The sequence below is a fragment of the Aythya fuligula genome, chromosome 14 (genome assembly GCF_009819795.1).
Source record: "Aythya fuligula isolate bAytFul2 chromosome 14, bAytFul2.pri, whole genome shotgun sequence".
In the NCBI taxonomy this organism is placed as follows: domain Eukaryota; kingdom Metazoa; phylum Chordata; class Aves; order Anseriformes; family Anatidae; genus Aythya; species Aythya fuligula.
The window spans coordinates 13,117,034-13,145,000 of NC_045572.1; the positions used below are offsets into that span (position 1 = coordinate 13,117,034).

General features: G+C 46.9%; 1 protein-coding gene across 3 annotated transcripts in view; it reads right to left on the reverse strand.

Moving 5' to 3' along the window:
• Positions 1-19,693: 19,693 nt before the first annotated feature.
• Positions 19,694-27,967, reverse strand: part of GRIA1 (glutamate ionotropic receptor AMPA type subunit 1) — a 123,383-nt gene continuing 115,109 nt past the window's right edge. For 2 of the 3 annotated variants that reach the window (XM_032197089.1, XM_032197088.1), the window contains exons 15-16: positions 24,821-24,955; positions 19,694-22,460 (exon numbers count right to left, since the gene is read on the reverse strand). In XM_032197089.1, the coding sequence (XP_032052980.1) occupies positions 22,272-22,460; positions 24,821-24,955 (324 nt within the window). In that variant the 3' untranslated portion in view covers positions 19,694-22,271. Of the gene's footprint in view, positions 22,461-24,820; positions 24,956-27,967 lie in introns of those variants that run through there. The other variant, XM_032197090.1, reaches the window with a different exon arrangement.

The window sequence follows — 27,967 nt, forward strand, 5'->3', positions numbered from 1 at the left end:
AGCCTGCAGAAAGCACATGGACCCTTCCCAGAGAAAAGCTGGGAAATGGAGCTGACCCTGCAGGCAGATTAACCTGCTCTTGACCTGCAAAAGCTACCCTAAAACTGGGCATGTGAGGACAGGGGGTTCCTCACTCACAGCAGCCTCAAGTCCTCCTGGGCTCTGTCCCATGGGGAGGTTTGCTTGCTATTTGTGACCAACCTCCAGACACTTTGGGGAGTGTGGAGTAACTGGGAAAAATGCCCAGCGCTGAACTGAGGGGTCTCCTAATCATGTCTTATCCATGGGCCAGGGATTTGCTGCTGTGGCTCATTTATTTCTTATATAGAGTTTCCTATTTTGCTACAAATAGCTAAAAAATGGCCCATGTGGCACACATCTCCAGGGATGTAAAGGACAACCCCAGAAAGTCTGCAAGACCCTGGCCAAAAAATTAACGCTTGAGGAGCCAGAATTTTATTCTGAGATGGGAAAATGACATTAAAAGGCAAATTTTAAGGGCACTGGGTAGAGTTGGGGAAATCCATGCAGAGTGCCCAGCCAAGCAGGCACAAGCTTTTCAGCTCCCATGCAAATCCATAAGCTCCCCCAAGCCTTCCTCTTCTGCACACGTAACAAATTCGAAGGCCAAATATAGAGTATGATTTTCTCTCTCTCTCTCTCTTTTTTTTTTTTTTTTTTTTTTCATCCTGGAGTGTTTAAAGCAAAACTATTTACACTGTTTAAGCTTTGGATTTGCAAGTCTAAATCTTTCACAGTTCCAGGTGCACCCAAAAAGATAAGGGTGTCAGGAGCTGCGCTGCTGTACCTAAAAATAAATAAATAAAGCTGGGATTAATTTGCAGCTGCTTCTTAATACCCGGTATTTTTCCGCTATCTGCAGCTATTATTATATTTACCTTGCCTAAGCTGGCATGGGACAGCACAAAACACTTAACACAACAAAAGCGATGACCGCTCTTTGGTTTTTGGTTCTATGCTCTATGCAGCCAGATTTTGGGAGAAAACCAAAACCAGGCCCGCTTGATATTTCTGTAGCTGCAGCAAATGAGATCCATGATTTGGAGCTGAGATAAGCCTTCAACCTTTGTTTGTCTCTGGGAGTTAAAGATCTGTGGAAATGACAGTGGGATTTCAGCCCCAGCAGGAGACACATCCGTTCTGAAAGTCACTCCTATTCTTGTCTTCAGTTTGGAAAGCCACTGGCTGCATTTTGCTTTGCCAGTTTTCTCTCTTGAAAGCTCACCAACACCCACAGCACCGGGTACTGCTGAGCTCTGGCTCGCGTCCAAATCCTCCTCCCTTCGGGGAGATGGAAACTAATCAATGAAGAATATTAAACAATATGAAAGCCACAATGACTTAACATTTCCCATAAAGGTCAGATTCCCCCAGCAGCTTCACAGCAGCGTGGAGCTGAAGGCAGCATGGGGAAATGACACCTCTCAGAGAGAAGCTCTCCTTCCTGCTTTCCATGGGATGCTCTCACATGATGGAAAGGACGGTGCTGCCGAGCAGGCTGAGGCTGCCCTGCCATCCAGGCTTGTGTTCAGCCAGGCTTTGATTTCCCTTCTGTATGTGGAGAGCCTGAGCTGTCTCACCCATGGATTTGCAGGCATGGGTTCTTGTGGTCCTGGGGTGCCACCACCACAAAGATGTAGGGGACCAAGGTGGCTTATCTGCTTCAGTGCCCTCACCCAGCCTGAGGTCTCCCAGATTTTTCTAGGAAGGGGGTGATGCATTCAGTCAGGGATGCTCAACAGAGCTTGTCATGGAGATTTCAGGATCCTTCACTCGACTGAACATGTTATCTGCCCAACAGCCTGCTATCCACAGCTGCCTGAGTCTGGGGGGGGAGGGTTCATTCCATCCCTGGTAGGAATTTTAACCCAGATTCAGCCCTGGGCTCAGCTCTGGATTTTCCACCTTACCTCCTTTGTAAAGGTGAATGGTGGTGGGATGCAAGGAGGGCTCTCGTGGCACCCTTGGAAAGATGTAGCCCAGCCACAGGAGCAGGTCTGGGAGCAGCCAGCCCAGCAGGCAGCAGTGAGAAATCTCCTTCCTTCTGCATTCAGCTGCCCCTGATACATCTGCTCTCTCAAATTCTGGCATGGAGGAAGAGGCAGGGTAGTTGTCTGGCTATTGACCATAAAAAAGTAATAGAAATATAAACCCTTTAGCAAACATAGTTCTCCCTCATTTCCTCTGGATGGGTCCCTCTCATTCTGCAGCAGCGATGAAAATTTTAAATATTGACCAGGGGATTAAATGTCTGGTTTGGCACTGAGTTGCTGAGCAATCTTAACAAGACACTTCTCTGGGGTCTGGTCTTTGAGTCTGTGTACGAAGGATGACAACACTTGACTTCCCTTTTTAAAGCTATTAATGAGCAGTGACCCATCAGGCTCAAGAACAGTGTTCTAGCCTCTAAGCAAGGCCAGAAATCTGTTGAGCCTTGTTTCCATTCTAATAGAAAACCTGGTTAAAATCTAACTCTTTTATTTCAGACATAACTGGCAGGGCTGAAAAGATGCAAACATAATAGATTGAGCCAGGCAGACTGCTCATGACTTCTTTGTATTTAAGTTTGAACAAGATTTTGTAAAAAGACACAGCAATTAGCATCAGCCAGGGAAAGAGGGAAGAGGAAAGGACCTTGAGCAATGCCAAGCTGCAGCCAGGCAGAGCCTGCTGGATACAAACACAAGGAGCCAGTTTTTTTTTGGAGATTGCTGTGAGCCATTGCAGTTTGTATTCCAATTATTTTTCTCAAGTGCATAGTTAACTGATGCTAGTTGGTCCCCATTGAGTTTCTTGACAAGCAATTTGTTTTTAGAAAGGATGAAGATCAGCAGGTGTTAATTCCATCACAACGCCCCTCCTTCCCCATCCCAAAGCCTTCCGTCTTCTTCATTTGCTCCTCTTAATAAGATTTTGTATATTGCGACTGCACCTGGTTGCATGCCACGGTTATGAATTTAACATGCAAAGGTAAATGTAAACAGGATTAAACAAATCTAAGTAATTATGAAACACTTGAAATCATTCTCCCTCCCCCAGTTTATCTGCAGACTCTTCCTTCTGCCTGTCTTGCACATCCAGCTATTGCAATAATTTTTCAGGGGTACTTTAACTTGTTCCAGACATTTCAGCCAAAAAGAAATGTTCATTTCTACTAGAAAGTGGCAAGAAAAACTGATGACTCTTTGCCTTTATTCAAGGGGAATGGGGATATGAGGAGGAGTGAAAGCAGACTTCGCTAATCTAAATTCAAAAACATAAGGTGAAGCTTTGGTCTCATTAGAACCAAGGACAAAAATTTCTTTAAAATTTTATGACTCTGGGGATATAAGACAAAAACCACATGCGTAAATGCTTCTACCTGAGCAGAATTTGTCTGGCCACCTGTATGACTCAGTGATCTGCTTCTGTGCTGTCTTGGCCATGGACTTCTAATTCTGAAGGCCTTCAGGATCAGCAGAGATGTTTAATTATCCATCACATTAGGAGTGGTATCTATTTGGGTGGATGAAAGCATTGGGAGCATCTCTCCCTTAGGAGTAGATTAGATGCTGATGCATGTGGGGGAAAAATATATATATACACATACATGTATACATATAAGTATTATATATTAAGTAAAGATTTGAGTATAAAGACATACTTTTTGTGGGGTGCATTTCCAGCCCTCAAATCCTCCTTAGCACAACTTGGGATTGGGAAACATTAAAGAAAATCCCGCTCTACTGCTGGGTTGCCCCAATTAGTAGGGATGCTGCTTGGGGCCATTGCTTAGTGGGTGCAGAAATGTAATTTTCAGAGCAGGCTGTAGCAGAAGGGGGGAGCACGGGTGTGTTCGCACAGACCAGAGCACTCAGAAGTGTGCACCCAGTGTTCCCGCTGCACCGAGGGCCTGGCATTGCTGATTTCTGTAGCTGTATTTTGAAGCCTTCTGAGATAGGGGCCTGGAGAACAAGTCCTACGAGGAGCGGCTGAGGGAGCTGGGCTTGTTCAGCCTGGAGAAGAGGAGGCTCAGGGGCGACCTTATCGCTCTTTATAGGTACCTCAAGGGAGGCTGCAGCGAGGTGGGGGTTGGCCTGTTCTCCCACGTGCCTCGTGACAGGACGAGGGGGAATGGGCTTAAGTTGAGCCAGGGGAGTTTTAGGTTAGATGTTAGGAAGAACTTCTTCACTGAAAGGGTTGTGAGGCATTGGAACAGGCTGCCCAGGGAAGTGGTGGAGTCACCATCCCTGGAAGTCTTCAAAAGACGTTTAGATGTAGAGCTTAGGGAAATGGTTTAGTGGGGACTGTTAGCGTTAGGTCAGAGGTTGGACTCGATGATCTTGAGGTCTCTTCCAACCTAGAAATTCTGTGATTCTGTGATTCTGTGATAAGCAAGAAGAGCTTCAAGATTGCTTTGACAATTGAGATCACTGAAGGTACTGTTCTGGGAGGTGAGTGCCACATCCATGCTCATGGCATCCCTGAAGATTCCCTGAGTCCCTCCCTTAGGGTGTAGCCACCGGCCACCCTGGCAGAGCCACAGCTTTTTAAGCCAGTTTGTGGGGAAACAAGGAGTGGCTGAGCCTGGCCAGCAGCTGCCGAAAGGCACAGAGCAGCAACATCACCGCTGTTTTCTAATTTGTCTCAAGTCTCAGCAGGCTGACACCTTCTAATTTGCTGTTTGTTGCCTCTCTCGTGGAAGTCCAGCTGATCACTCTGTTGGTGCCCGCAGATCAATCTTGCAGAAACAGACTTATTTTTCCCCTGCTCCAGAAGAGGTTAGTTTTCCAAACATCTGCGGTTACCTACTGAGCTAAGCAACACTGCTCTCACTCATCCTGGCTGCTGTGCGTGCCACCAGGTGCCCCCACAGTCCAGGGTGCAGGTGGGAGGTAGATCCGGGTCTGGCCCCGTTGCTGGGGTTTTATGCATTTTTGGTGGTGCTGGTGGGAGAGAGATGGGAGAGTGGCAATGGATGGGCCAGCAGAAAGAAGCTCATGGAGCTGTTTTCAGTGTCGCTGCTTTCAGAATTGTATTATAGGGAGTTTGGGTCACCCTTTGCCAGCCAAGATGTAGCAGAAGAAGGCTGCAGGGTGGGCTTGCACAGGGCAGCCCAGCACCACTCAGCTCCAGCTCTCCCACCTCGCAGCCCAGGAGGGCTTTTGGGACCTCCAAGTGTAAGGGCTGCAAAATCCACCTCCCTGGGAGTATTTAAATATTGCTGGCCTCTTATAGAAAGGAAATCATCTGCCATGTTCACTCATCGCTGCCTTTTCTCAGGGGCCACACTGACCTCGGTGTGTTCCTAATGCAGCAAAGCTTTGCTTCTTTTATCTTAAGGTTCAGGGAAGAAATATCCTCGAAGCCCAAGAAAAAATTCTGATAAAGGAAGAGCACTTAATTTAGTACCTTTTTTTTTTTTAAACAAGTCATTATTTCCTCAACACCAGAATTTGCTGAAAGCACTCCAAGTTCTTTTTTGCAAGCGCCACAGAACAAAATAATTGTGCAATTAGTAATGCATCTCACACGTCTTGAAGTGAAGGATTTTTACTTTTGACAAGTACAAAATGTAACATTTTGCTTTTCCATGGTGGGAAAACACCAGCCATTCCTTCCCCCTCCTCCCTGTTTTAAGCGCACTGCAGTATGTAATTAATAAAGATAATAATAAGTATCCTCCACTAAGCAGGAGGAGAAAGGCGACGTGAGTGGCACAGACTTAGTGTGGATAGCCTGGGATTGCCAGAGCAGCCAGCAGCTTCCAAATATTAATTATAGCCCTCTGAGGAGGAGCCGTGTCTTCCCCAGCCCTTTCAATACCCACTCCCTGGCACTGCAAAGCAGGGAACTTGGCCGAGGGGCCCCAGCAGACCCGTGGCTGAGCCGGGATGGGCACCCCATGTGCATGCAGCCACAGGTATCTGAGTGTGCCGGAGGATTGCTGTTGATTCAGTGGCTGGAGCCATGCTTCTGTAGCTTCAGCTCCCCCATGCACAGCACTCACAAGTGTCTAGCCTTTGGACATTAACAAATGTCCCCTTGGTGTTGGCTTGGCCAACTTGCCTCGAGTATATTTGGTGAGGAAACCGAAATCGTTGCCTGGGCACCAGCATCGCTCCTGCCCTGGGAGGTATTGCAGCAGAAGCAGCTTTCCCCTTCTGGCTTCGGCTCATGGCACGCTGAGCCTGCTGCATTAATGGGAAGCACTACAAAACCCTTTTGCTTTTTTGAAGCTATCCTCACAAGGGGTGCATCTCTTGACACTGCTCAGCTGCAGCTCGCTGGGATGGGTTGGCATCGCAGTGTGGAGCAGCTGGACACACCACGGTGAGGTGCAAGCCCCACGCAGCTCCCATGCTGAGGGATGTGCTCCCACTGGTGGCATGGGGGAAGGAGGTCCAGCATGGGAGCTGCTGGGCTCAGCCTCCTGCATCTGCACATCTGGACAGCTTCAGTCACCCGTTGTGCAGCTCTAGACACGCTGTGTTGACCCTTAGCTGCAAAGCAGTGCCCTGCAAGCAAGACGACTTAATTAAAGATTTTGAAATTGCTTTGCATGCCTTGTCACAGCCCAGCTGCGACAAAGTGAGGCTTTAATTCTGGAGCTGCATCCCTGTCCTGTGGGTCCCCAGGGCACCTCCAGAGCCATCCCTTGTCCTGCTCCCCTCTCCCTCGCACATTTGGACTCGCTGAGCTTGGCAGCTCCATGCGTGGTTTCCAGAGCCCTCGGGCAGCACTCAGGAGCGGGGCAGCGAGGGCAGCCTGGCAGGGATGGACGCGGGGGCTTTTTGGTGCATGCTGATGAGATGGCAGGAAATGGGAGCCAGCAGGGGTGGGCAAGCAGGAGCTGAGCGTGGCTTATCGTTTAACCACAGAAAGGGACTCGCGCAGAGACAGAGGCTGCTAAATACGTAAACAGGCAAACATCAAACACCTCGACTTCCCCAGCCCCTGGCCCTGGTGCCTGCCTGGGGCTCCCAGAGCATCTCCCCCCAGCAGCTGACAGGCAGAGCGGCTGCTGAGGTGCACAGGATGCTGCAGGCACTGGCCGGGGTGATGCGATTGCTTTTTGCCCGAAGCTAAATTGCCTTGGAAATTAAAAGCTGCTGGAGTCACAGAAGAACTGCAGTCCTGGGGGTGGGAGTGAAGCCTGTTGGTGTGACAAAAAGCCCATGGACTATTTTTCCCTGATAAGGAGAGACTTGTACCAAGGGAGGGCTGGAGGACAGGAGGCACAAAGTGCTTGGACCACTCAGCTGTGTCTGAAGTTACTGATGAATAACTGATGAAACTGCAAAGACAGAAAAAAAGCTCTCCCTAAAACGGCTTTTTCTGGAATAGAAATGGCCCAGGGCACCCATAGACAGCCACCAACTGGGCAGGACAAGCAGGGACCCTCCTGGCTTGGTCCTTCTTGGGTGAGTTGTTGCTGCAGGGCACTGCTGGCTGAAGAGCCATGGGGTCACAAATGGGGCATGAGGGGATAGAGTACCTTGTGCTTTCCTGCATGGGCTCGTCTCCTGGGCTTTGTTGGTGGCACACGGCCATTTACCCTCATGTTTTTTAAATTTGGATGGTCTTCCTTACTCCTCTGAGTGGCCCCTGGGAGGGAAGTGTGCAGGCTGCCCAGGGACGGCCAGGAGGAATGTCCCCTGTGCAAAGGTGGTGGCTGGGGCATGACATCCGGGTGGCTTGCACAAGGTTTGGGTGACTTTGGGCTGAAGGGCAGCTGTATTCTCCTCTGGTTTTGTAAAGGCTTCAAGATGCCCCTGGAGAAATGTGCCTTCTTGCCCCCACCACAAAGATGCACGCACAGCGCTTTGCTTCTTAAAACATGCAAGGGGCTGGTGTCAGCAGAAATATGCTGTCCTCTCCGACCTCTGTGTCAACAAAGGCCAAAAGAAAAATATGTATATTTATTGTCTAAAAAGTGCAAGAGGCACAGGCATTGTTTTAATCCTAGGCAGAAACCAGAGTCTTTAACACAAGCAGACACTAGGTGGCAAGGAGAGAACTAGAGATGCAGCAGGAAACACCATGGGCAGCCCCTGCAAGCTGTCAGAGGGCTGCTTGCCCACAGCCCTGGGGATCGCAGGAGACATCTCCTTACAGAGCTGAGTGCTGCCTCCCCAGTGAGATCAGGGGTCCAGGCAGGGGAACAGGCGACAGGAAAGATAGTGATGGAAGAATTGGTCAAGGGAAGGCAGGAGGGGATGTCTGGGTGTTCTGAGAAGACTGGATCAACAACCATCGATAAGAAAGTCTTCCTGTGGCATTTCTGTGCTCCATGGATGCACACAGAGGCAGCAGTGCCTCTCCACATGGCTACCAAACATTGCCCATGGAGGCTGACAGACTCTTCCTCCTCCTGAAGGGGGCCAGGAAATGCTCTCCCACTTACCCATTCAAGACCTGCTATAAGCTCCCCATTTATTTTTTCCCCAATTTGCATAATTTTGGTTTTCTCAGCCTGCACAAAGCCAATTCCCTAAGCCTTTCCACCTGCTGCACTGCCCACTTGCAGCTCCCATCCCACCTCCCCTGGCTCTGGTTCTGGGCAAAAGCAAAGCCACACCACACAGCCCTGCCTTGGTCTTGTGTGCTAGCAGCCTCCTGTTGGCTCCACAGACTGTATTTCAGGCCTGATGTGAAACTTTGCTGCAATCCAATCAAACCAATAGTCCCTGGTTGGCTATTTCTTTCCTGGAAAAGTCACTTCCAGTAGTGTTATCACTTCAGCAGGCTCACAGGAGAAACCTTACGAGGCCTCTGAGGATTTTCATGCTAATGAGCTCTAGTCCATCATCAGTTCATCACTGTTTGTGTTTCACCTGGCTGTGCACAAAACCAGGGACTTCTCTGGTATGGCTCTCTTTGTTCACTGTCTCTTGCCATCCTGGGAGAAGCTGGTATTAAAGAAGAAGAATGAAAACAAAAAATAAATCTTTTAGCCCCAGATCAAGAGATGTCAGAGTCTAAAACATAAAAACAACAGAGACATATTGGGTGCTTGAGACATCAGGAGACCTGCCCAAGGCTTCAGAAGGAGCTGGAAGGACCAAGCTGTCTTCAGAGGTTCCCAGCTGATTATGAGAAAGTTAAACGCTTGGTTAGCAAACCTTCTTCCCTCTGGCCAAGCTACAGCGGTAATGAAATCCACCATGAAATCCATCCAAGGTTCATCTTTTGTTTCTCAGCATCTTTAAGCCTTAATGCTCCTACTGCTTTCCTTCCCCTGCCTCCTCTCCTGGCCCCACAGGCCACGACGCTCATGAAAAGCTGGAGGGGATTTGCCACATGTCGCTTTCAAAGGCCCAGGGGCAAGAAGCTTTAATTGCAGGATTTTTTTACACAGGGTGTTAAAATTTAATAAAGTCAGTTTCTCTGATTTCTCTTTAATGAGGGGGATGACTGTGTGTATGAGATAATGTTAGGTTTTGGTGGTGAGAACCTCACGAGGGGTTTTGAGTAATCAGACCAAGAAAGACAAAAAAAATGAAACCCAAGCCTGTGATAGTTATCCTGTCTTAGGGACCTACTTTGCAACTTCCTTTAGAGATAAGAAACTGGGATCATTTCTTGAACATTATAGCAAAGCCAGGGATCTTCTTTTTAAATGGCTTCCCTTGGGAAATGGGGCAGGAGGTGTGCTTTTGGGTTTGCTTGATTGTGAAGGTAGGAGGGATGGTGTCTTCTGGGGTGTGCTTGGGGAGTGCAGGGTGAGCAAGGCTGAATGAGGTCGGGTGAAAAGAAAACCCTATTCTGAGCCAGGACAGCCTAAAAGCATTGAAGCCACTGAGAAATAATAATAATAATTTTAAAAAAGCCTGAAATTGTTCCCTCAGCCACTCTGGCTGCCTTGCTCCTCAGCTTCCCTTCCCCTCCTTTCACTTCATGCTACCTCCACACTGAATTTTGTTGCCCTACTTTTGTCCAGCCTTCTCCTAGAGATAAGATAAACGCTATTTTCAATTAACAAGATGTGATTGCTGAAAGCAATAGGAGGCAGTTCATTTAGAGCCAGCAAATTAATTGAAACCTAAATGTACATAGTCAGACTATTGCTGGGGGGGCAATTATCGCCATCACTTGGCCCTTGCCACGCGAGGAGGCAGCATCTGCCAGCTCTGCAGCTGGGTTTTGCTCAAGTGCCCAGGCAAAAACTCGCTGTGATCTTTCCTGCAGGTCCTCTCTCAGCTGCTTTTATCCCACCTTCATCTCAGGAGAGAAAGCTCTGCACGGCTGTGACTGTAAATTAGAGAAGGAGGGTGTTTCTGGGGCCTTTGCCACTGACAGGACCCAACCTTGGTTTCAAAAGCAAGTGGTTGGACATGGCAAGATCTTTGCTGCCGTGTGCAAGGTGAAAGCAGGACCTGTGCAATATTCACCAGCCACCCAGCTCCTGCCCTTTGCAGTGCTGCCCAGAAGTGCTGTTTATGAAGGTACAGCTGGATCAGCAACCTCCGGGATTTTCTTTTTCATTAAAATATGTTTACGGATGACAGGTAGCAAAGGGCAGGATGGCAAAGCACTCAGCCAGTGAGAGAAATATCCCATGGTAAGAATGCTGCTCCATGCTGTTCAGACCCAAATGCTTGAATGATGCTCCATGGGGCCAGCCCCAGCCTTGGCTTATCTGATGGTTTTTTTTTCTGGAGTTCTTCAGAAAGACCCCACAAAATGCTACTGCTCCTCAATCTATGGATCAGGGCACCGTAGGAAACAGCCCACTCCTTACTGCTCAATCCACCTCAAAGTGCTAAAAAGCAGCAATTACCAGCCAGCCTCTACCGGCGAGATGACAAACCCACCAAACAAAATCATCTTTTTCCCGCTGCACCTCGACGCTGCCGAGCCAACTGGCACAAGGATGCTGCTTTTTTATTCCTGTACAATTTACGCTCATAAGCCTCCCTTCCCTGCCTCCCTGCCAAGTGCGGGGGCAGCCCCACGTGTCGGCTCGGGAGCATTTCTGCGGCGGGCTCTTCTCTGCCAGCCAACCTGGTGCTCGTACGGATCTTCTCTCACCTTCGAGCAATGCCGACAGCGGGGGCCGCCGTGGCGCGGCTTCGCTTATGGAGCCGGCACATTCACAGGGAGCAGCTGAAGCTGAAGAAATGAGGAAGGCAGCACCACAGCACCTGCAGAGCATCGCCTCCTGCTCCTCCCTGGAGAGTGGCTAGGGCTGGCTCTGCCAGGGCTCAGAGCAAGGGCTCCTCATGCACTGATGGCTGGTTCGTTGTCTTCCTAATATCCTAGCTCACCGTCCTTTGCCCCTTCTCTGTCCTGCTTTCCTGCTTGGCTTTCAGGACAGGTTTCCCAGGCTGACTGGCAGCTTGGAAGGCTGTTTTCAGAAAGAGGACATGGGGCTGCCCAGCCCAGGGATTGCAGAGCCCTCTTGTCCTTGCCCTTGGCAATCCCACATTCTGGTAAACCTGACGAGCAGGATTAAAACCCCAGGACACCCCAGAGAGGGCATTTCATGCTTAGATGTCATTTGGGTAACTGTGGCCAGCATGCCACTGATAGGCAGGGATGGATAGGATAGTCAGGATGAGGCTGAAAAGGATTTCTTGCACCACCGATTTCCCATTTACTCCAGTCTCAGGTGAGCTTTCTCCATGGTGTCTGGCCAGGTCCATGCATGACATTTATGGTACCACACACTGTGGTTCCCCTACTCAAAGTCTCTTGCTGTGACCCCTGTATGTGTTTGCTTTTTTATTTATTTATGATTGTATCACATTGTCCCTTTGTTGGCAAGCATCTGTTAATTGGCCAGCAAGTGTACCCACAGCTTCACCTGCTCTTTTCCAGCAGTCTTGCAGCCAGCACCTAAATCATGGTGTCGAGCCACTGCCTTTCATCCTGTTTTTCTTCCCCCCAGATTTGAACTCTTTCAGTTTTTCATAGGAATTAACAGTGATTGCAAGATAAATCCTCTGCAAAAACTATATGTACCCTTCCTTCCACCCAGTTTTGCTTTGCAGCACAACTCATTATCTTTTCCTTAGATGTCTCACTTTGACAACTTTTCTTTTATAGTCTTCATTTTAGCTGATGAGCTCCTCCACAAAATCAAATGTTTTCGTGAAGCTCATTTCCATTAAACCTACCGCACCTTCCTCCCTCAGAAACACAAGCATCTTCAGGAGAAAAACAGACAAACAAAACAAATCACAGCAGTCTGTCACAGTCTGACTCTGGGAAAGCACAGAGTGCGGTTTCTCTTGTTTGCAGACTGTTGGCATGAGTCTGGATATTCCTCCCTGGCCTGGAGATGGGCTAGATTTGCTCTTCCTGGCACACAGCACTACCTGATGCAGTATAGTTAGCAAAAAGTTATCCTTCCAGTCCCCCATCACGTTGCATCAGTTTCTAATGAAGCCCCAGGCACGTTACTCAGCAGTTTTCAGGAAACCTTTTGACCCTTTTTAATCACCATCCTATTATTTCTGCACAGCAGCCTCAGCTCTAAGTCAACAGCTGAAGAACTTCTCACTGTCAGAGGGATTAACCAGCAAGTCCCACAGGCTGGGGTAAGGGATCCTGGGGACAGGGCTTTTTCCTTCTACTTGGGGCATTAAAACCAAGCCAGTCCTATTCTCCCTTCTCCTCTGTAGGTCCAGAAGAGGATGCAGGCAGGTTGCAGAAGCCTCTCTGTGTTAGGGCAGCAAACCACCTGCTTCCCCGCTGCTTTTGGGATGTCCTAGCTCATTGCAGGACCCAGCAGAGCATTTTCTGCAAAGACACACATATGGCCTTTGCTTTTCTTACGCCTTAAAATATCTGTCCGAATTAACTTTTCAGTCCCTTCAGAAAACACAACAGAAGGAGAGGGAGGTGATGTGGAGCTCCTCCTCCTCATAGCATCAGAGCACAGACTGTTCCCTTCCTCTGACCTGGTGCGGACTTATGGCGTCACAAAGTCCTTTTATAAAAGGATGAGGGTTTGCTGTGCTAGGATCCTATCAAAGCACAGACAGAGCTTTTGATGTCTTGCTGAATTCTTCTGGATGTCTAATGGGGCCTCATGGCTGTTGGAGACTAACACCTGCTCATGAGTCCGTGGGGAGAGATGTTTGCAGCTGCTAGTGTTGTAGTTGATGACCCCAGCTCCCACCAGGGGTAATAACCACCAGCTGGGGGCAAGCTGGCCACAGAAGGGTTAATTTTTAATTCCCTATGAGCCTTCAGTGTGCACAATCCTAATAGTTTGGCTGTCTGCCTTTAGAAAGCACAATTAACAGCATCATGCTTTGCTCTTTCATCTTATCGTAGGGATTACCACACCAAAGGGAACTGACAGTAAGGATGTAAATGTCCCGACATTTCTCTCTCCAAAGAGCTGCTCTTTGTGCTTGGCTTTGATTTGTTTTATTGATGTTGCTTTCTTTTTTGATGACACGTGCTCACATGTGTGCAGACACGCATGCACACAAAGCTCACTTTGAACGTATCAATTGGTGCCCATTGAGAAAGATCAATGCTTTCTTTAAAAGGCCTTATGATGTTAGATTGCTTTCAAATGGCTCTCCCAATATCCACATATTCCTTCCCACAGCCAAAAACAAGTGAGCATATATACATTCACTTAAAATTCACAACTGCTTTAAGAGGAAGAAAGATTTAATGGGTCTTTGCCACATCTCTTCCCAGGTTCCAGCTGAACCAGGACTCCAGGTTATGATGGCCATTGGCCCACAGCCACATTTCAGCACAAAAAATGGGAAAGAAAATCACAACAGCCTTTATCCGGTCTTTCCCCATGTTTATTGGATTGAAATTAGAGTGCTTATGACCATTTTTGTCAATTTAAACCCCTGAAAAATGGAGAACTCAGAAACTACCTCTGTGGCAACTAAAAACCATGGGGTCCTCCAGACCCCCCTGTGAGACCCAGTGGGCAGGATGACGCTGGTGTCCCACTGCCTTGCAAAGCTGGAGGCAGCAGGGGGACCCCAGGCTGCTGACCCTGTCCTGTCCCATGGCACAGCCTCACCTATCCCTGTGCCAGTGCTGGTGTCACCCTAGGCTGCATGAGCAGGGCGGTGAGGGCATGGAGGCGGCAAGGATGAAGATGAAATATGGGTAAAATGAATTGACTGGTAGGGATTTTCTGTCTAACAATAAAAATAAAAAGGCCTCCCCCACCCTAAGTTAGTGGATGCTTTATTCAGAAAACTTCCTGGAAATCTTGGTAATTTTATATCCAGTAATTGCAGTCCATTTGCAGCTGGCCCTTGGCTGCTAAGGGTTTCTCCAGAGAGGTTTTGCTCCTGCCCATCTGCCCTGCCTGTGGGGCTGTGCCTCAGTGCTGCGGTTTCCCAATCACAGCCCTTACCAGGCAGCACAGAGGAGAGGCACCAAGAGGCCACTATAATTTAACAGCAATAATACTCAGAATTTAGGCAGGTGTTAGAGGGCTCAATTGAGCTGTTAAGCACGAGCAGCTCCTGCCATGATGAGAGCCAGTGGGCATGGGACTCTCAGGATCCCTCCTGGACCAAATCGGCTCCTGCATCACCCCCGTGCTGCCCCAGGAGCTGGGAAATGTCCCTACAAGGCAGCGGCCACTGCTGTGGGGTCTGGGCTAGGATCTGCTGCTGCTGCTCCAGGTGGCTATAGGGTCTCTGCAGCCCAGCTGAGGAGCACTGAGCCACAGCAACCCGAGGGAATGAGCTGGGGGTGCAGGTGTGGGTTTAGAGGAGAAGCTTACAGCTGTAAGGCTGCTGAGCTGCTGGGAGAGGGGACAGGCCATGGCCCTGGAGCCCTGCCTTCCCAGTGCCCCTGCTGTGTTATTTGCATTGGCCCTGGGAGGATCTGAAACTCTTTTTTTTTTCCTTTTTTTTTTTTTTTTTTTTTTTTTTTCCTTTTTTCTTTTTGTCATTTGTTTGTTGGCTTTTTCTTTGTTTGTTTGCCTTTTTGCTTGTTTGTTTGCCTTGTTTTTTGTTTGCCTTGTTGTTTGTTTGTTTGTTTGGCAAGTCGTCCCAACCCTCCCTGCAGCCTGCAGTGGCTGGATTCCACAAAAGGCCACACTGGGAGCACCCATTTCAATTTCCGTTTGCACTGGTCTGACTGGGACGTGATGCTGTGCACCCACCCGGGGGCTCCTGTGCCTGCGGCCTGCCCGTGCCCTGCCAGCCCCTGGCAGTGCCACAAACATGGTGGCAGCTGCCCAGGCCTGGCCACCAGTGAGGCCTTTCCACCAGGCCTGGCTTTGCCCCTGCTCTCGTGAAACACCGTGTGCGAGGAGCTGCACGAGGGTGCCTTGCAGGAGAGGGGGTGGCTGGGAGTAGCTCCCCCAAACCAAACCAAAGCTGTTCCCCCAAATGCTGTGGGTCCCTTCATAGAGGCTCTTCCAGACCAGGAGCATTTTCTTTAACAAATATGAACCTAATGAATTGGGCCTGATCTAATTATGCATTCTGCATTAAGCCGATGCTCCCACTGTCTGTGGCTGCTAGCATAATTAAACTTAATGTACTTTTAATGATGTCTTCTTAGCTCATGCATTCATATATGATTAGAATCAAACAGGACGAGCTGTCACGAGTCCAGGACAGATCTTTCAGCAGCTCCTGATGGAACTCATGTTGAAATATTAATAATGCAGATTTCAAGGTTAACAACATTGGTTTTGAAGAAGGGAAAGCTTATCACATAGTTTGAGCTAATCTGAGGCAGCAAAACGGCTCCCCTTTCAAGCTCAGACTCTCCCCGTCTTGCATGTGTGCTCCTGGGATCAGGGGAATTTAAGTTTTACTCATAAAGATGTTAGGAAAGTGCACAACACTCTGGGCAGCAGCTGCCACAGAAGCTGGAAGGATAACTGTGGCACCTCTGGGTGCTCTGTCCCAGTATATATGTTCTGTCTTTGCTCCTGTTCCCCTTTCCTGCTGTTTTTCTGACAATTGGAAGCCCTGGGACCCTGCTTTTGTCTCTGTTCTTGTTTGGTAAAGAGAGATCAGGCTCTGCCTCCCCAGCCTCTGCCAGCTTTGCCTGTAACCTCCTTGGTGCAGGGGATTTGTTCCCTTGAGCTGCACACCACCTTGTGCAGTGAGGCCTGATGGAGCTTTGGGATTGCTGCTTTGACTCCAGAGTCCTATACAAAGCAGGTAACAATAATGCAACTATTATTATTATTATTATTTTTTGTATGTGTGTGTGTATTTTTTTTCATTGGTCCATGGCCTGGCAGGTAGGTTGTCTTTTGAGTTCCTGAGAGCAAGTTGTGAAATTGTCTGAAATCCTTCCAACAGGAAAGCATTGATTTATTACACGGTAATACTGATGCGAACAACACCATGTACCTTTCATCTAAAAAGTCAGGACTTATAGAACACGACATGCCATTAATTCCGATGCCAGCTCAAACAGAGGAGGAAATACTGCCAAAGGGATCCAGAGAGCATGTTAAACCAGCCCTGCAGAGTAATGAACATACTTTGTGGCTGTTACATTATACAATATTGATCCTTAGGAATGAAAAGGCACCTTGACAGCTAATTTGGGCCATCAAAAGCTTCTCTTAGTATCTATGTATGCACATGTGTGTGTGTGCACTTTCTCAGTAGTGCATGAGAAAGAGATAATGCAAACATTGGCAAATTAAACTTCTCTGTGGTGAGGATTGCTGTGTTTCACTGCTCTGGAGACAGGTCTCCCTTTACACACTACTGTGAGCTCACTCGGGTACCAGCCCCATGGAGATGATGCCCAGCATCTCTCCATCCCCGAGGCAGGTACACCTTGGGGCAGCCAGGCAGCGATGCTTCCTCAGAAGAGTGTGCACCAGCAAAAGGGAGCCCAGCCAGGGTGCCTGGGTCAACCAGGTGACCCAGTGGTTTGCAAGACAGTGGTTCCATGTAACATCCCATTTCCCAGACTGAGATCCTGGCTTTCTGCACAGGATGGGGCTGGAGGCACCATGCTGCATGCTGTAAGCTGCCACAGAGCAAGGCATCCCCACTGCGCACTGCCCACGTCCTTCTGCTTGTCTTTACCTGACCTGGAAGATGTGTTCCTGCAGGAAATGTGGGTAAAAACATCCTGCCTGTGCTGGTAAGCACTATTGTATTTTCTTCTAGTTTACTCTTTCTTTACAAGCAGATTTTTGTTTCTGAGGATGCAGACCCCAGCAGTAGGACACCAAGCAGCATGCGGTATTTGCATGTTACAGCTGTTCTTCTGCCACCCCTTCCCCTTGGCTCTGGGTGCAGCTGGGACCCTACAGTGTGTTGTGACTGTCAGCACCTCTCTGCGGAAGACTCCTTGCTGCTGAGCAGTGTGTTGGGCTATGGGATCTGTTCTGAGAGTGATCAAAAGAGCTGGAGTCTTCTCTCTGTTCCCATCCCAAAGGAAGGTGAGTTCATGTGATGGCTAAAGACAAATAGTGGTATAGAGATGTCTGCAATCAAACAACCACCAGGTACATACCCAGAGCCTACTCCAGGCCCTGGAGAGGACTAGCTGGCAGTGCTAGAGGTGAGATTGATGGACCAAGGAAGGAGAGATGGGAATGAACAGAAAAGAAACAGGAGGTGATGCTGCAGGTCAGAACCAAGGGGAGAATCCCAGAGTGGGAATGGCTGAGATACTGATGGAGACATCAGTCTCAAGCTACTCCACAAACCAGCCCTTCGTGCCTAGAACATTTTCCAGGTCCTAGCACACTAAATTCATCCCTCTTCTACACTCAGGACATCAGGAGCTGGAGAAGAAGAGAGTGGCTGCATGTAATAAGAAAGCTGGGAGTGGTGTTACCTCAGTAATGACGCTGGAGCAACGGTGAAAACACCCCCACATCTCCCAAATCTTTTGAAGGAGATTTGTGGCTGAGTTGCTGGAGCCAAACAGGTTAAAGGTACCCACTGGGTTACAGCAATTGCTGTATGTGCCCCTGTCCTGTCCCTTCACTGAGTTTGGACAATGAATATTTTGCTGCATTAGCTGGCAGGTAGGCACATGACCAAATAAGTCCAGCCAAATCTTTTTGGAGCATCCCAGCTCTGTGCCCTGGTGCTGGGTTTCTCATCCCATAGCAAAGAGATGTCTGTCCCTAGGTGACGCATCTGTTGTTCCCCACCTGCTGCACTTTAGTATTCAGCATTTTTTGCTTTGACAGTAGCAGAAAATGGTTTTATTCTTGCTGGAAACTTTCTCATAAGGGATATTTGATTTTGCCATTAGGAGGGAATTTTGTTCTGCTTTTGTCAAGATATAAAGGAAAATTACTTGTGCGTGTTTGCAACCTCATTGGAAAACAAGAGTGAAGCACTGAGTGAGCAAGAAGAGCATTTTGATACAAAGCGCACACCCACAATACAGTACTGGATGTACAAGCAGGCATGGAAGACCAAGATAGGCTGATGCAGCATAGTATGCCCATGGGAAACCTCTCCTTCAGGCCCCATTGAATTGGAGTCTCTTGTGCTTTGAAGTCTGAGGGTTCACAGCCCATTTCAAAAAGCATTAATTCTGCCCCTTGCTGATCCTACCTTTCAAACTTACCAGTGGGCAAACCCCCTTGTGAATGTTGGAGACCTTGAGTCTATAACCACAACCCTGAGGGGTGAGCTGAGACGCCTGACTGAAGGCACTTTGGTGTCTCAGCTTCCCCACCCAATAAATGGGAATGATGCCGCGGGGAAGGGAAGTCTTCAACATCTGTGGTAGCAAAGGCTACATCAGAGCATGACGGTCATGATTATAGCTAGACTTTGTAGCTGTCAGCAACTACGTAAATGTCCATTGTCCTTTAAATCCTACTCTTTTTCCCACTTCAACAGACTCTTGAAAGAGGAATTTAGCAGGTTAATTGTGTGAAAATTGAGTGAGGAATATCTTAAACCACTGAGCCTCTGAAGCAGCATGACAGCTCCTAGGAAAGCCAATCCTGGTGTGGATTTTTGGACCAGTGCTGGTTCTGAATAATCTCTGAGATAACTACGTCTTCTCTCTGGGTAAAAACAAGCTAAAATCCTTGAATAGCCCTCCTCAAAAAGTAACCAAGAACGAGAAGCAAAATCTTTAACTTTGAACCCAATGAATATTTAGTTTCTTGTCTCTTGGGTAAATATTAGATAGATTCCCAATTTCAACCTGAAGCAGTTTATTTGGCTGCTGTTCACAAGTCAGACACAGCAATAATCAAGGAAATCTCGTTTGATTCAGGTTGGGTAATATTGCCTGAGGGATAACATCATTTTCACTTCCACACATCCAGCACTGGCACAAAATGGCATGGACAGCTATGAAAAATGCATCATGGATCCTTGGTGCTAAAATTCCAGCTGATAGTTTCATTTTTATGTAAATAATAATTACCAGTAAAAATGTTGCTTGAAAAAAGAGAATGTGAAAATAAAAACACTGTAGAGTTTGATAAAGCAAAATCCTTTGCAGTATTGCCAAAAGGAAAAGAAAAAAAGAAAGAAAGGAAAAGAAAAGAAAAAAGAGAGTTAAAACAAATATAGATGTTAAATAAAAGATCCAGGTACCAAAGAGCAAAATTTAATGAAAGCCAAAACTGTTAAATATGGATTCCTGTTGAGAAAAAATGTCAATGTCTTTAAGAGTTTTACCGTTACTCTATTTTTAAGAAAAGTGTAGTAAAAATACATATTACAAGTTAACATTTTTCCACGCTTTTGTCCTATTCTTTTTTTTTTTTTTTTTTTTTTAACCCCACCACCAATGGAAAGCCTTTGAAGACTCCATCTCACATCTTCATGTCACAGGCGGCCAGTCCTAGCACAGGCGCTTCGATGTCTGCCTGCCCGGCTGGGCTCCCCATGCCCTGCCACCACGGTGGCCATGTCTGGAGGAGGACAGGGTGCAGCACCCAGGGGTGCCGTGGCAAGGTCCGGGATGTGGCAAGAGCCGGGGCAAGGGATGCATCCGAGGGCTCTGGGCACAGAAACGGGCTAGCTTGAGGGATGTTCCCACTGCGCTAGCACTTACACAGAACTGAAGTTAAAAATAAGGACAGAAAAGTGGATTAAAAATAGTGATAACCAACACAAAGTGACCTGAAGAGGTGTTTGGAGCAGCTGACGACAGAACTCATGTTGGGTGATTAGAGATGGAGATCACAAGGGCTTGCAGTAGTGGAGAGAGGAAAGCACATTGGCACAAGACATGCTGTGCCTGAGCTTCAGACCTTGATTCTTTGTCTCACTGGTCTCCAAAGTGTTGCAGGACAAGCAGGTAAATGGAACAGATGCTTTGGACCAGGCTGGTGTTAAAGGTGGTAAACATGTTGCTCTGCACAGTACACTAATGGAAACTGGCATTCAGGCAGCTTCCAGCTCTACTTATGGACAGCTGTATAGACAGGTTCTCCTCGTAGACCTGTGCCAGTCATTTGCCTGCATCACTTTGTCTTCACTTGCATCTCTTCTTTTCCTGCTCCTCACTTGCTACGTTGCAGGAAAATTAAAAAAAGAAATAAAGAAAAAAGAAAAAGAAAAAAAAAAGAGAGAGAGTGAGTGAGAAAGGAGTTCCGAATGCTCTACTAGCAGCTCAGTCCCCGGACAGATATTTGTTGAGTCCTGTGAGAAGTTTTGAACTTTATTTGCCATCAGTGATGGACTTGTGAGATGGGACAAGGCCGAGTGGGTTCCCCATGGTCCCTGCCCTACAGATCTTCTCTCACTAGATGCTCCCCTGGGGATCCTTCACTTCTGGGGAGGTGTCTCAGGCTCACCAGGGTGGGAAGCATTTTTCTGTCCATGCCAATGATTCACAGAATGAGTCTTTTGTGCAGTTCTGGAAAACCATCCTTGCCCCTTTGACCTCCGTGCCTGTAGCTGGACTCCCATCTCTCTGCCCAGCAGTGTGGGTTTCTGCAATTCTGAATTTGGTGTCAGCAGCCTGTTCTCCTGGCTTGTGGATGCTTTCCCCTCCCTAAGGATACACAAGCAGGAATCTGCTACTTTTGGCTTTGTACCCAGAGTACAGGCCACAACTTGACAGGAAGGCTGAGTCTGGCCAGCCCTGATGCTATCCAATGTCACAGATGCTTGAATGAAGCTCTTGTAGGGTCTCCTCCTTGGTTTGCTTCAGCTGTTTCTTCCAGGAAGCTATTCTGGCCAACTAGCTAAAAAATGTCCCTTGTAATTAGAAAAATGGCCATAAAGGGATTTCAGAGCAAAAAGTCTGGGATAGTCCCATTGCAGCCCCGTGACTTCTAGCATGTTTTACTGGTTAATAGGCAGCCATCTAGAACTGGATGTCTTGTGATGGTCTATTCCCGGTTCAGGGTGGTTCCCTTACGTGACCACCAAAAAGGGAGCACACACAGAAGCTAAGCAATGAAGAAATGGTTCACAATTGCTTATTAGCCCCCCAATAACCTAGGCAGGAGAGTGGCATGTGAGGGGAATACTGCATTTACCTTTTCTCTTCTATAAACAGCAGCCTACCATGCTCTTAGACCAACCATCTGCTCTAGTATGCCATGCATGATGCTCTCCTCTCCAGGCACACAATCCTTCTCTTGAACCGCCACTCATCATCTCTGGAAGAATTACCTCTTTGTTGTCAGATTACCTGGGGTTTCCAAACTCACTCATGACTTTGCCCCTGTAAAACAGCCTCATGTTTTTTGTTCAGGTTCTTCTTGTGTCAAGTCCTTCCTGTTGCAGGGAGAGCCATTCGCAGCCCTGTCTGCCTTGTTGCATTAACTCCACACCCTGAGTTCACAGCAGAACAACGGAAGGCAGAATCATGATGGAGAAAAGGGGTCAGTGCTGATGCCCTGCAGGGAGTTCGACTTGCCATTCGTTGGATTTTGTTTTTGCTGTTAGTAGCTCAGACGTTATAGTTTGCATCCCGAACTAAACCAGATTAAAGGGCTGAGCAGGGAAAGGGGAAAGGGCTGATGTTACCCTGACACCACAGGAATTAGTAAGAAAAAATATATATATTGCACACACTAAGACTTATTAACAACCAAGTTAAAACAAAATGGCATAGTCCTCATTAGTGTTCCAGTGGTTCTTTGATCAGGGACGGTTCACGAGTCTGTTAAATCCCATTACGCTCTCCTTATTGCAGTACAGACCTGTTTCTGTTCTCCTGCCGGTGGATCTGTTTGCAAAAGAAAAAGGGAAATAGAGTTGATTTCCTCGAGAAGATCCATCCAATTGTCCCTTCTGTCATCATCATTTGTCTTGTTGGTGTTGGGTTTGGTTTTGGCTCTGGAGGGGGTGGAGTTGGGCTGCCCCTGCTCTCACCCAGGCAATGGGTCAAAAGGCCAATTATAATCCTGTAGCTCCCAGGGACATGCCGGTGCTGTGGCTCATGCACGGGATCGTCTGCATGGATTTGGGGAAATCGTGGCTGACCACACGTCCGTTTTCTCCACTGCCTCCTGCTGCAGCCGGCCTGGGAAGGGTTGATGTCCGTATGGCTTCGTTGATTGATTGCTGTGGGATTAAACAAAAACCCTTTTTAGGAAAGACGGGGGGGTCTCCCCCTGTCCTTAGCAATGTTGGAGAAATTACAATATAAACCAATGTTGTCCTTGTTACTGTTCTCTCCCTCCTTGTCTCCATTCACTCTCACTTTCTGCATGTCTCTACTGCGTCTGATCTGTTAATTCACATTTTCCACATTAAAAATTAAACGTTTCAGCAGTATTTTGGGGTATAAAGCATATGTGCCATATGTAAAAACTATTCAAACCCTACAACATCAGAACAGCCACAGTGGATCATTCTATACACTTCCCCCATAGATATGCTATTACTACTCCTGTTACATGTGGTGGACTCTGACTCACTGCAAGCATATGTTTAACTTTCCTCGTGTGAGAAGCTGAGCATGAGCCTTTGTTTTTGTCTACAGAGATAACTGAGGTAGCCAGGAAATGCAAACCTAATTCAGGAAACCAAATCTCATCTTCCTGTTCCAGATACCGTCCAAAACATTTGCTTTACGAGATCTATGGAAATTGGTTGCTTGGAACAACTAAACTAAGAGATGAAGTTCTTTTGGTTTCTTTGCATTCAAGGGCACTCCTGTCCATTTTGATCTGAGATGCCCAGGTCAAGAACATCCACAACAGCTAAATCTGGAAGGGCTATTCCAGCTGAAACTGTCACTTAGTGGCTTGCCAGGTATGCAGCCACCTTCTGTGCTGGTGGGATCTGCAGCTCGCCCTGGTGTCTGTTGGGCTGGCTGAGCAGAGGAAGGCTTGAGGCCCTGTGGAAGGGGATTTGGGACATCTTTCTGGGCACTGGGCTCCACAGAATGCCCTTGGGGTGGGACCACTGATGGTGGGAGACAGACCAAGAGACCAGGTAACACCAATTAGGAGAAGTAATTCCCATGGTAGCTGGTTATAAAATGGCACAACCACTGCAAGCCAACACTGACACGAGCTATCGGGGCATTTTGGGTAACACACAGCAGCCAACACCAGGGCAGAATCTCCTTAGGACTAAAGCTATGGAGCTATTGCATAGTGATACTCTTGTCACAGTGTGTTTGTGACATACCTCACTTTACATTGTAGACAGCAATTACAAGTTAGTTCTTTTATACTCAGGGACATTAATTGCATACCTTATTTTACCCCTGAGCTCAGTGTACCTCTCACAGCCTGTAGAATTTTCTGAATCTCAATGGGAAAAGAGCTATTGCACATTTTCAGTGAATAAGAAATGTTATTATTGCTGACAAAACATTAAGCATGTTGTGAAATGGTGACATTAAACCCAGAGGAATGATTGCTTATTTTCCTTTGGTTCTGGGTATGTTTCAGTGCCGGGGGAAGTGAAAATCTCTCTAAATTTTATGAAATTTGCTGCATATTTTGTATACTATACTGACTTCCATGCTCATGGGAGAGGTCAAGATAAGGAAGAAATGGGATGCATTACTGTTACAGCACAGATCCCGTTGCACCCTCATGCAAAACGATGTCTGTGTAAGGGATAACCTCTGCTAGTCATCTGAGTCAAAATACACTTGTTCCATGGATCCTGCATTAAATGTATATTCCCAAGGCTCTCAAATCTAATCCCTCTTGACATGACACTGGAATTTGGGCAGACCAGAATTAGGGCTGAAAAGAATCTCCTGGGTCACAGGAAGTACACTTCTGCAAGAACATGACAGAGTGGAGAAATAAAACATTTCAGGAGATCTCAGGGCCCGATTTCTCTCTAAGAGAATCCATAAATCTGAATTTGGAGACCCCACATCATCCACTACAGGGCATGTACTTATGTACATGGGAGAACATTGTCCAGCTGGGGTTAAAGGCTGGAAATCTGGCAAATGCTCTGAGCATCTATCATTGCTGCCTACCTGCAAATGGTGCCAGCAGGATGCCAGCAGAGGGAACAACAGGATCTGATTCATTACTGCACTACCCCAGTTTTATCTTGCTGTTGACTTTTTTTTTTTTTTTTTTTATTGCAGTAAAGGCTATATCACACCAACCCCAACACACTTCATCCATGCTGCACACATTGCCATAGTCTGCTTTCTTTAATTTTAAGGAATGGCAATGTGTTCCTGTTACCATTTGTGCTATGATTTTGCTCTATATCTGGATTTTGAACTAGCATTATGCCACGTCTGATCTTGCATCAGCTACCCACTATGGCCCACTTGAGCCTCTTTTAGCATCCTCTGATGCTTCTATTCCTTTCTAGCAAGTCAAGTGATAAGGTCACTTCATTATCCCTATGTCTTGGCTTTCCACCCATGGTCTGGGCTGCATCCGTCTCTGAAGGCAGCTTTGGAGATGGGGTGGTATCAGAGAGAAGGTGTGAAAGGCCTGGGAATGGGTTGCCACCTTCATCCGCTTTGATTCACTTCTGGACTTGTAACAAAACTCGATTAAGGCAACCAGCATGGCTAGTCCGAGCCCACCGATGAGGATATAGAAAACCCCCGCCACATTGCTGAGACTCAGAGCGCTCGTCTTGTCCTGGAAGAGAAAGGAGAAGGGAGGGAGGGGAGGGCATGTGGGAAGGAGAACAACAAAATTAATATGAGATTGCTCCGGTAGAGACATTGCACAATATAGCAATGCTGGCATTACATCATCTCGCTCTTTAAATGAACATGTGACATTTCTAAGAGCATTTTCAATTTTTAAGTTAGTGTCTAGTAAATCTAATGTTTCCCTCACACAAACAAATAAACATTTTTTTCAGCAATGTGACACTTTGTAAAGGTTTGGGATCGCCGTTTTTCAATCATCTAACTTAAAATGCTTATTTACCCAAAATGCCTAGTTTAAATTATTGATTAAAGAAGAAAAAAAAATGTTCTCCGCCTGTGTGACATTTGCTTGTCCCTGATGTCTCGCCTGAAATAACCCGCTCTCTTGGAAATGCTCATTCTTTCTTTCCTAGATTGTTTCCCCCGCAAATTCTGTTGCTGAGCAACACATCGAAATGACTGGATTTTCTTTTTTTTTTTTTTTCTTTTTTTTTAAATTCCTTTCCTCTCCAATATTGAGGTTGAGGTGACACCTGAGCTGTCCTCATAAACGCATCTCATTTCTGTGTAATAAGACAGTTATTTCATATGCAATCAAGACCCGCTGATGCATGTCTAAGCTAATTATTTGGTTCGCAATAAATAGGGCTATTAATGGACTGCTACTCACAGTCAGCATCTATGTTCTGATTTTGCAATGCCTAATGAATGGTCACGGATCTCTGGGGAAGACAAGTCTCGGAGTGACTCATTTCACCATCAGGGAAACTGAGTCCCCACATCCAACCTCCATGTAGCTCTGTGCCACTCTCCAAGCCCCATCCTCCATGCTGACCAGGTGGATTTTTTGGGTCAAGGATAGGACCAATACTCATCTCCATGTACCAGGCTTTTTTTTCTAGGCCAGGCTTTCTCTTTATAGTCCAGCCAGACTGAGGTGCCCTGCTCCATGCTTCTTGTTGCCTTGCAGTATCAACTTGCTACCTACTTCCAGCACAGCTTCCCCAGGGCAGGCCTTGTTGGCATGACCAAGGTTTGACCAGCATTGATAGCTCTACTCACTGGATGATGGATAAAAACTGCATAAAGCTCATTTGAGATGTAGCCATGCAGATAAAGAACAATATTTATGCCCTGTAGACATGTCTTCAGTTGGGAAAGAAGCCTTTATGTAGTTCATGGTGTCTCCTGTTACTCTGTAGACACATGGATGGTTGGGTGGCACAGCCTATTTCTTGCCCTTCTAGGACAGTTGATTCACTCACTTTCCTCAGCATCTTTTTGGGATAGACAAACTGGAAAAGCAGAAAACTATACTGGAACAGTGTCAAAAAGGTCCAAAACCAATGTGAACATGGAGGGTTTTGAGTCAAGAGCAGTCCATCAGGCACCAACACTGTCTTTCAGGCAAGCACAGTTTGCCAAAGGATTCTGTCCTTTGGAGAACTAGGATCTGTTGGCAAAAAAGTTGACCTACAAAGCATGAAAACATTTCAGTTTTTAAAACTCCCATAACAGAACTTGACTTCTTGGAATTTTCTCTTTCTTTCCTTCTTTTTTTTTTCTCTCTCTCTCAATAGGAAGAAAAGAGTGTTGCTGCAAAGAATGATTAAAAAATATTTTTTAATGCTTCTCCTTCATCTGGTCCCACTGCCTATGCAGAAATGTGAAGCCTTCTGCCCAGCTGGAGCATGTGTTGTGGGTTCCAGTGCCATGGGGAGAAACTTTCCAAGCTGAACCCTCTGACGTTTGGTTAGGGGTTTCCCCGGCAGAGTTTTAGTCGCTGTAAAAATCTCTGTAAGTGATCTCATTTACCATGCTTCACTGATTGGCATTGCTGCCAGGAGGTTCACTGCTGTCACTATGCGTGTTACACCACTGCAGATGTGACGGTCTCCACTGGTGGAGAGCTTTGGTTCCTCTCTTGTGTAACCTTCACATGCTGGTCAGTTTGTAATATTGTCAATACTTCCTTTGTGCTCTCTGTAGTCAGAAATTTCTGCAAATATGGGTTTAATTTTTGCAGTTTCCATATTTGAAGGATAATTTATCTGGTCTTTTACTATCTGCTGTCATACATTTTTTTTCTGTCAGGCTTGACTGTACCTTTGTTCACTTATCTCTTTGCAGATTACTGGGAAACACTCATAAGTACCAGCTGAAAAATGTAGGGATTTTTTTTTTTTTTTTTTTTAACAAAGATTTAGAAAAACAGATCAATTTCTCGGAGAAAACTGGGTTACACTTCATGTACTCTGCCTCCTCAAAGGCAGTCTGAAGGGGCTGCACCAGCATGAAGGATGGACAAAGCCACCGGAGGTGGGCTGCCCTCCTTGACATCCTAATCTTTAAGCCTGACTCCTTAATGAAAAGTGGCTGATTAGCTCGTGTATGAAGGGATGGATGGGGACAAGGACGGAGGTAGAGCTGCCTATTTGTCTGTCTTACTAATAATTTCCAGATTATACTTTCAGCTTGATTTGATAGAGGGGTGGAGATCTCCAAGATACTAAGGCTCTCCAAGCTGCAGAGAAGCTAAAACCTATTAATGCTCTCACTTAAATAAATGTATCGACACAAGTAGGCATCAGGAACCCCACATGGATCTTTGAACTGCAGTCACAGATACTTGAAAAAACAGGCTTCATGGCAATACATGAGTTTAAAGTTTTGCTGGCCACGACATTTTTGTAATTCCACCCCCAGTCTGGGGACCATGGTCCAACAGGGAACTTTCTCAGCCTGCTGCAAGGGCAGGGATTTCTCGCAGCCAGGAAAGGCTGCTGGTTCTTCCTTTCCAGTTTCTCCTCAAAGAAAAGCCAGCACCAAACTGACTGGGAAGTTTGAGGAGACAACCCAAAGCAGTTTACTTCACCAGTGTTTCCTACAACTAATTTTAGACCTGCTGTAGTTCACCTGTGTTTGCTTTGTGGCATTATTATTACCATTATTGCTATCTTGGACAATTGGGGCTGGACTGAAAGTTGTCTCTTCC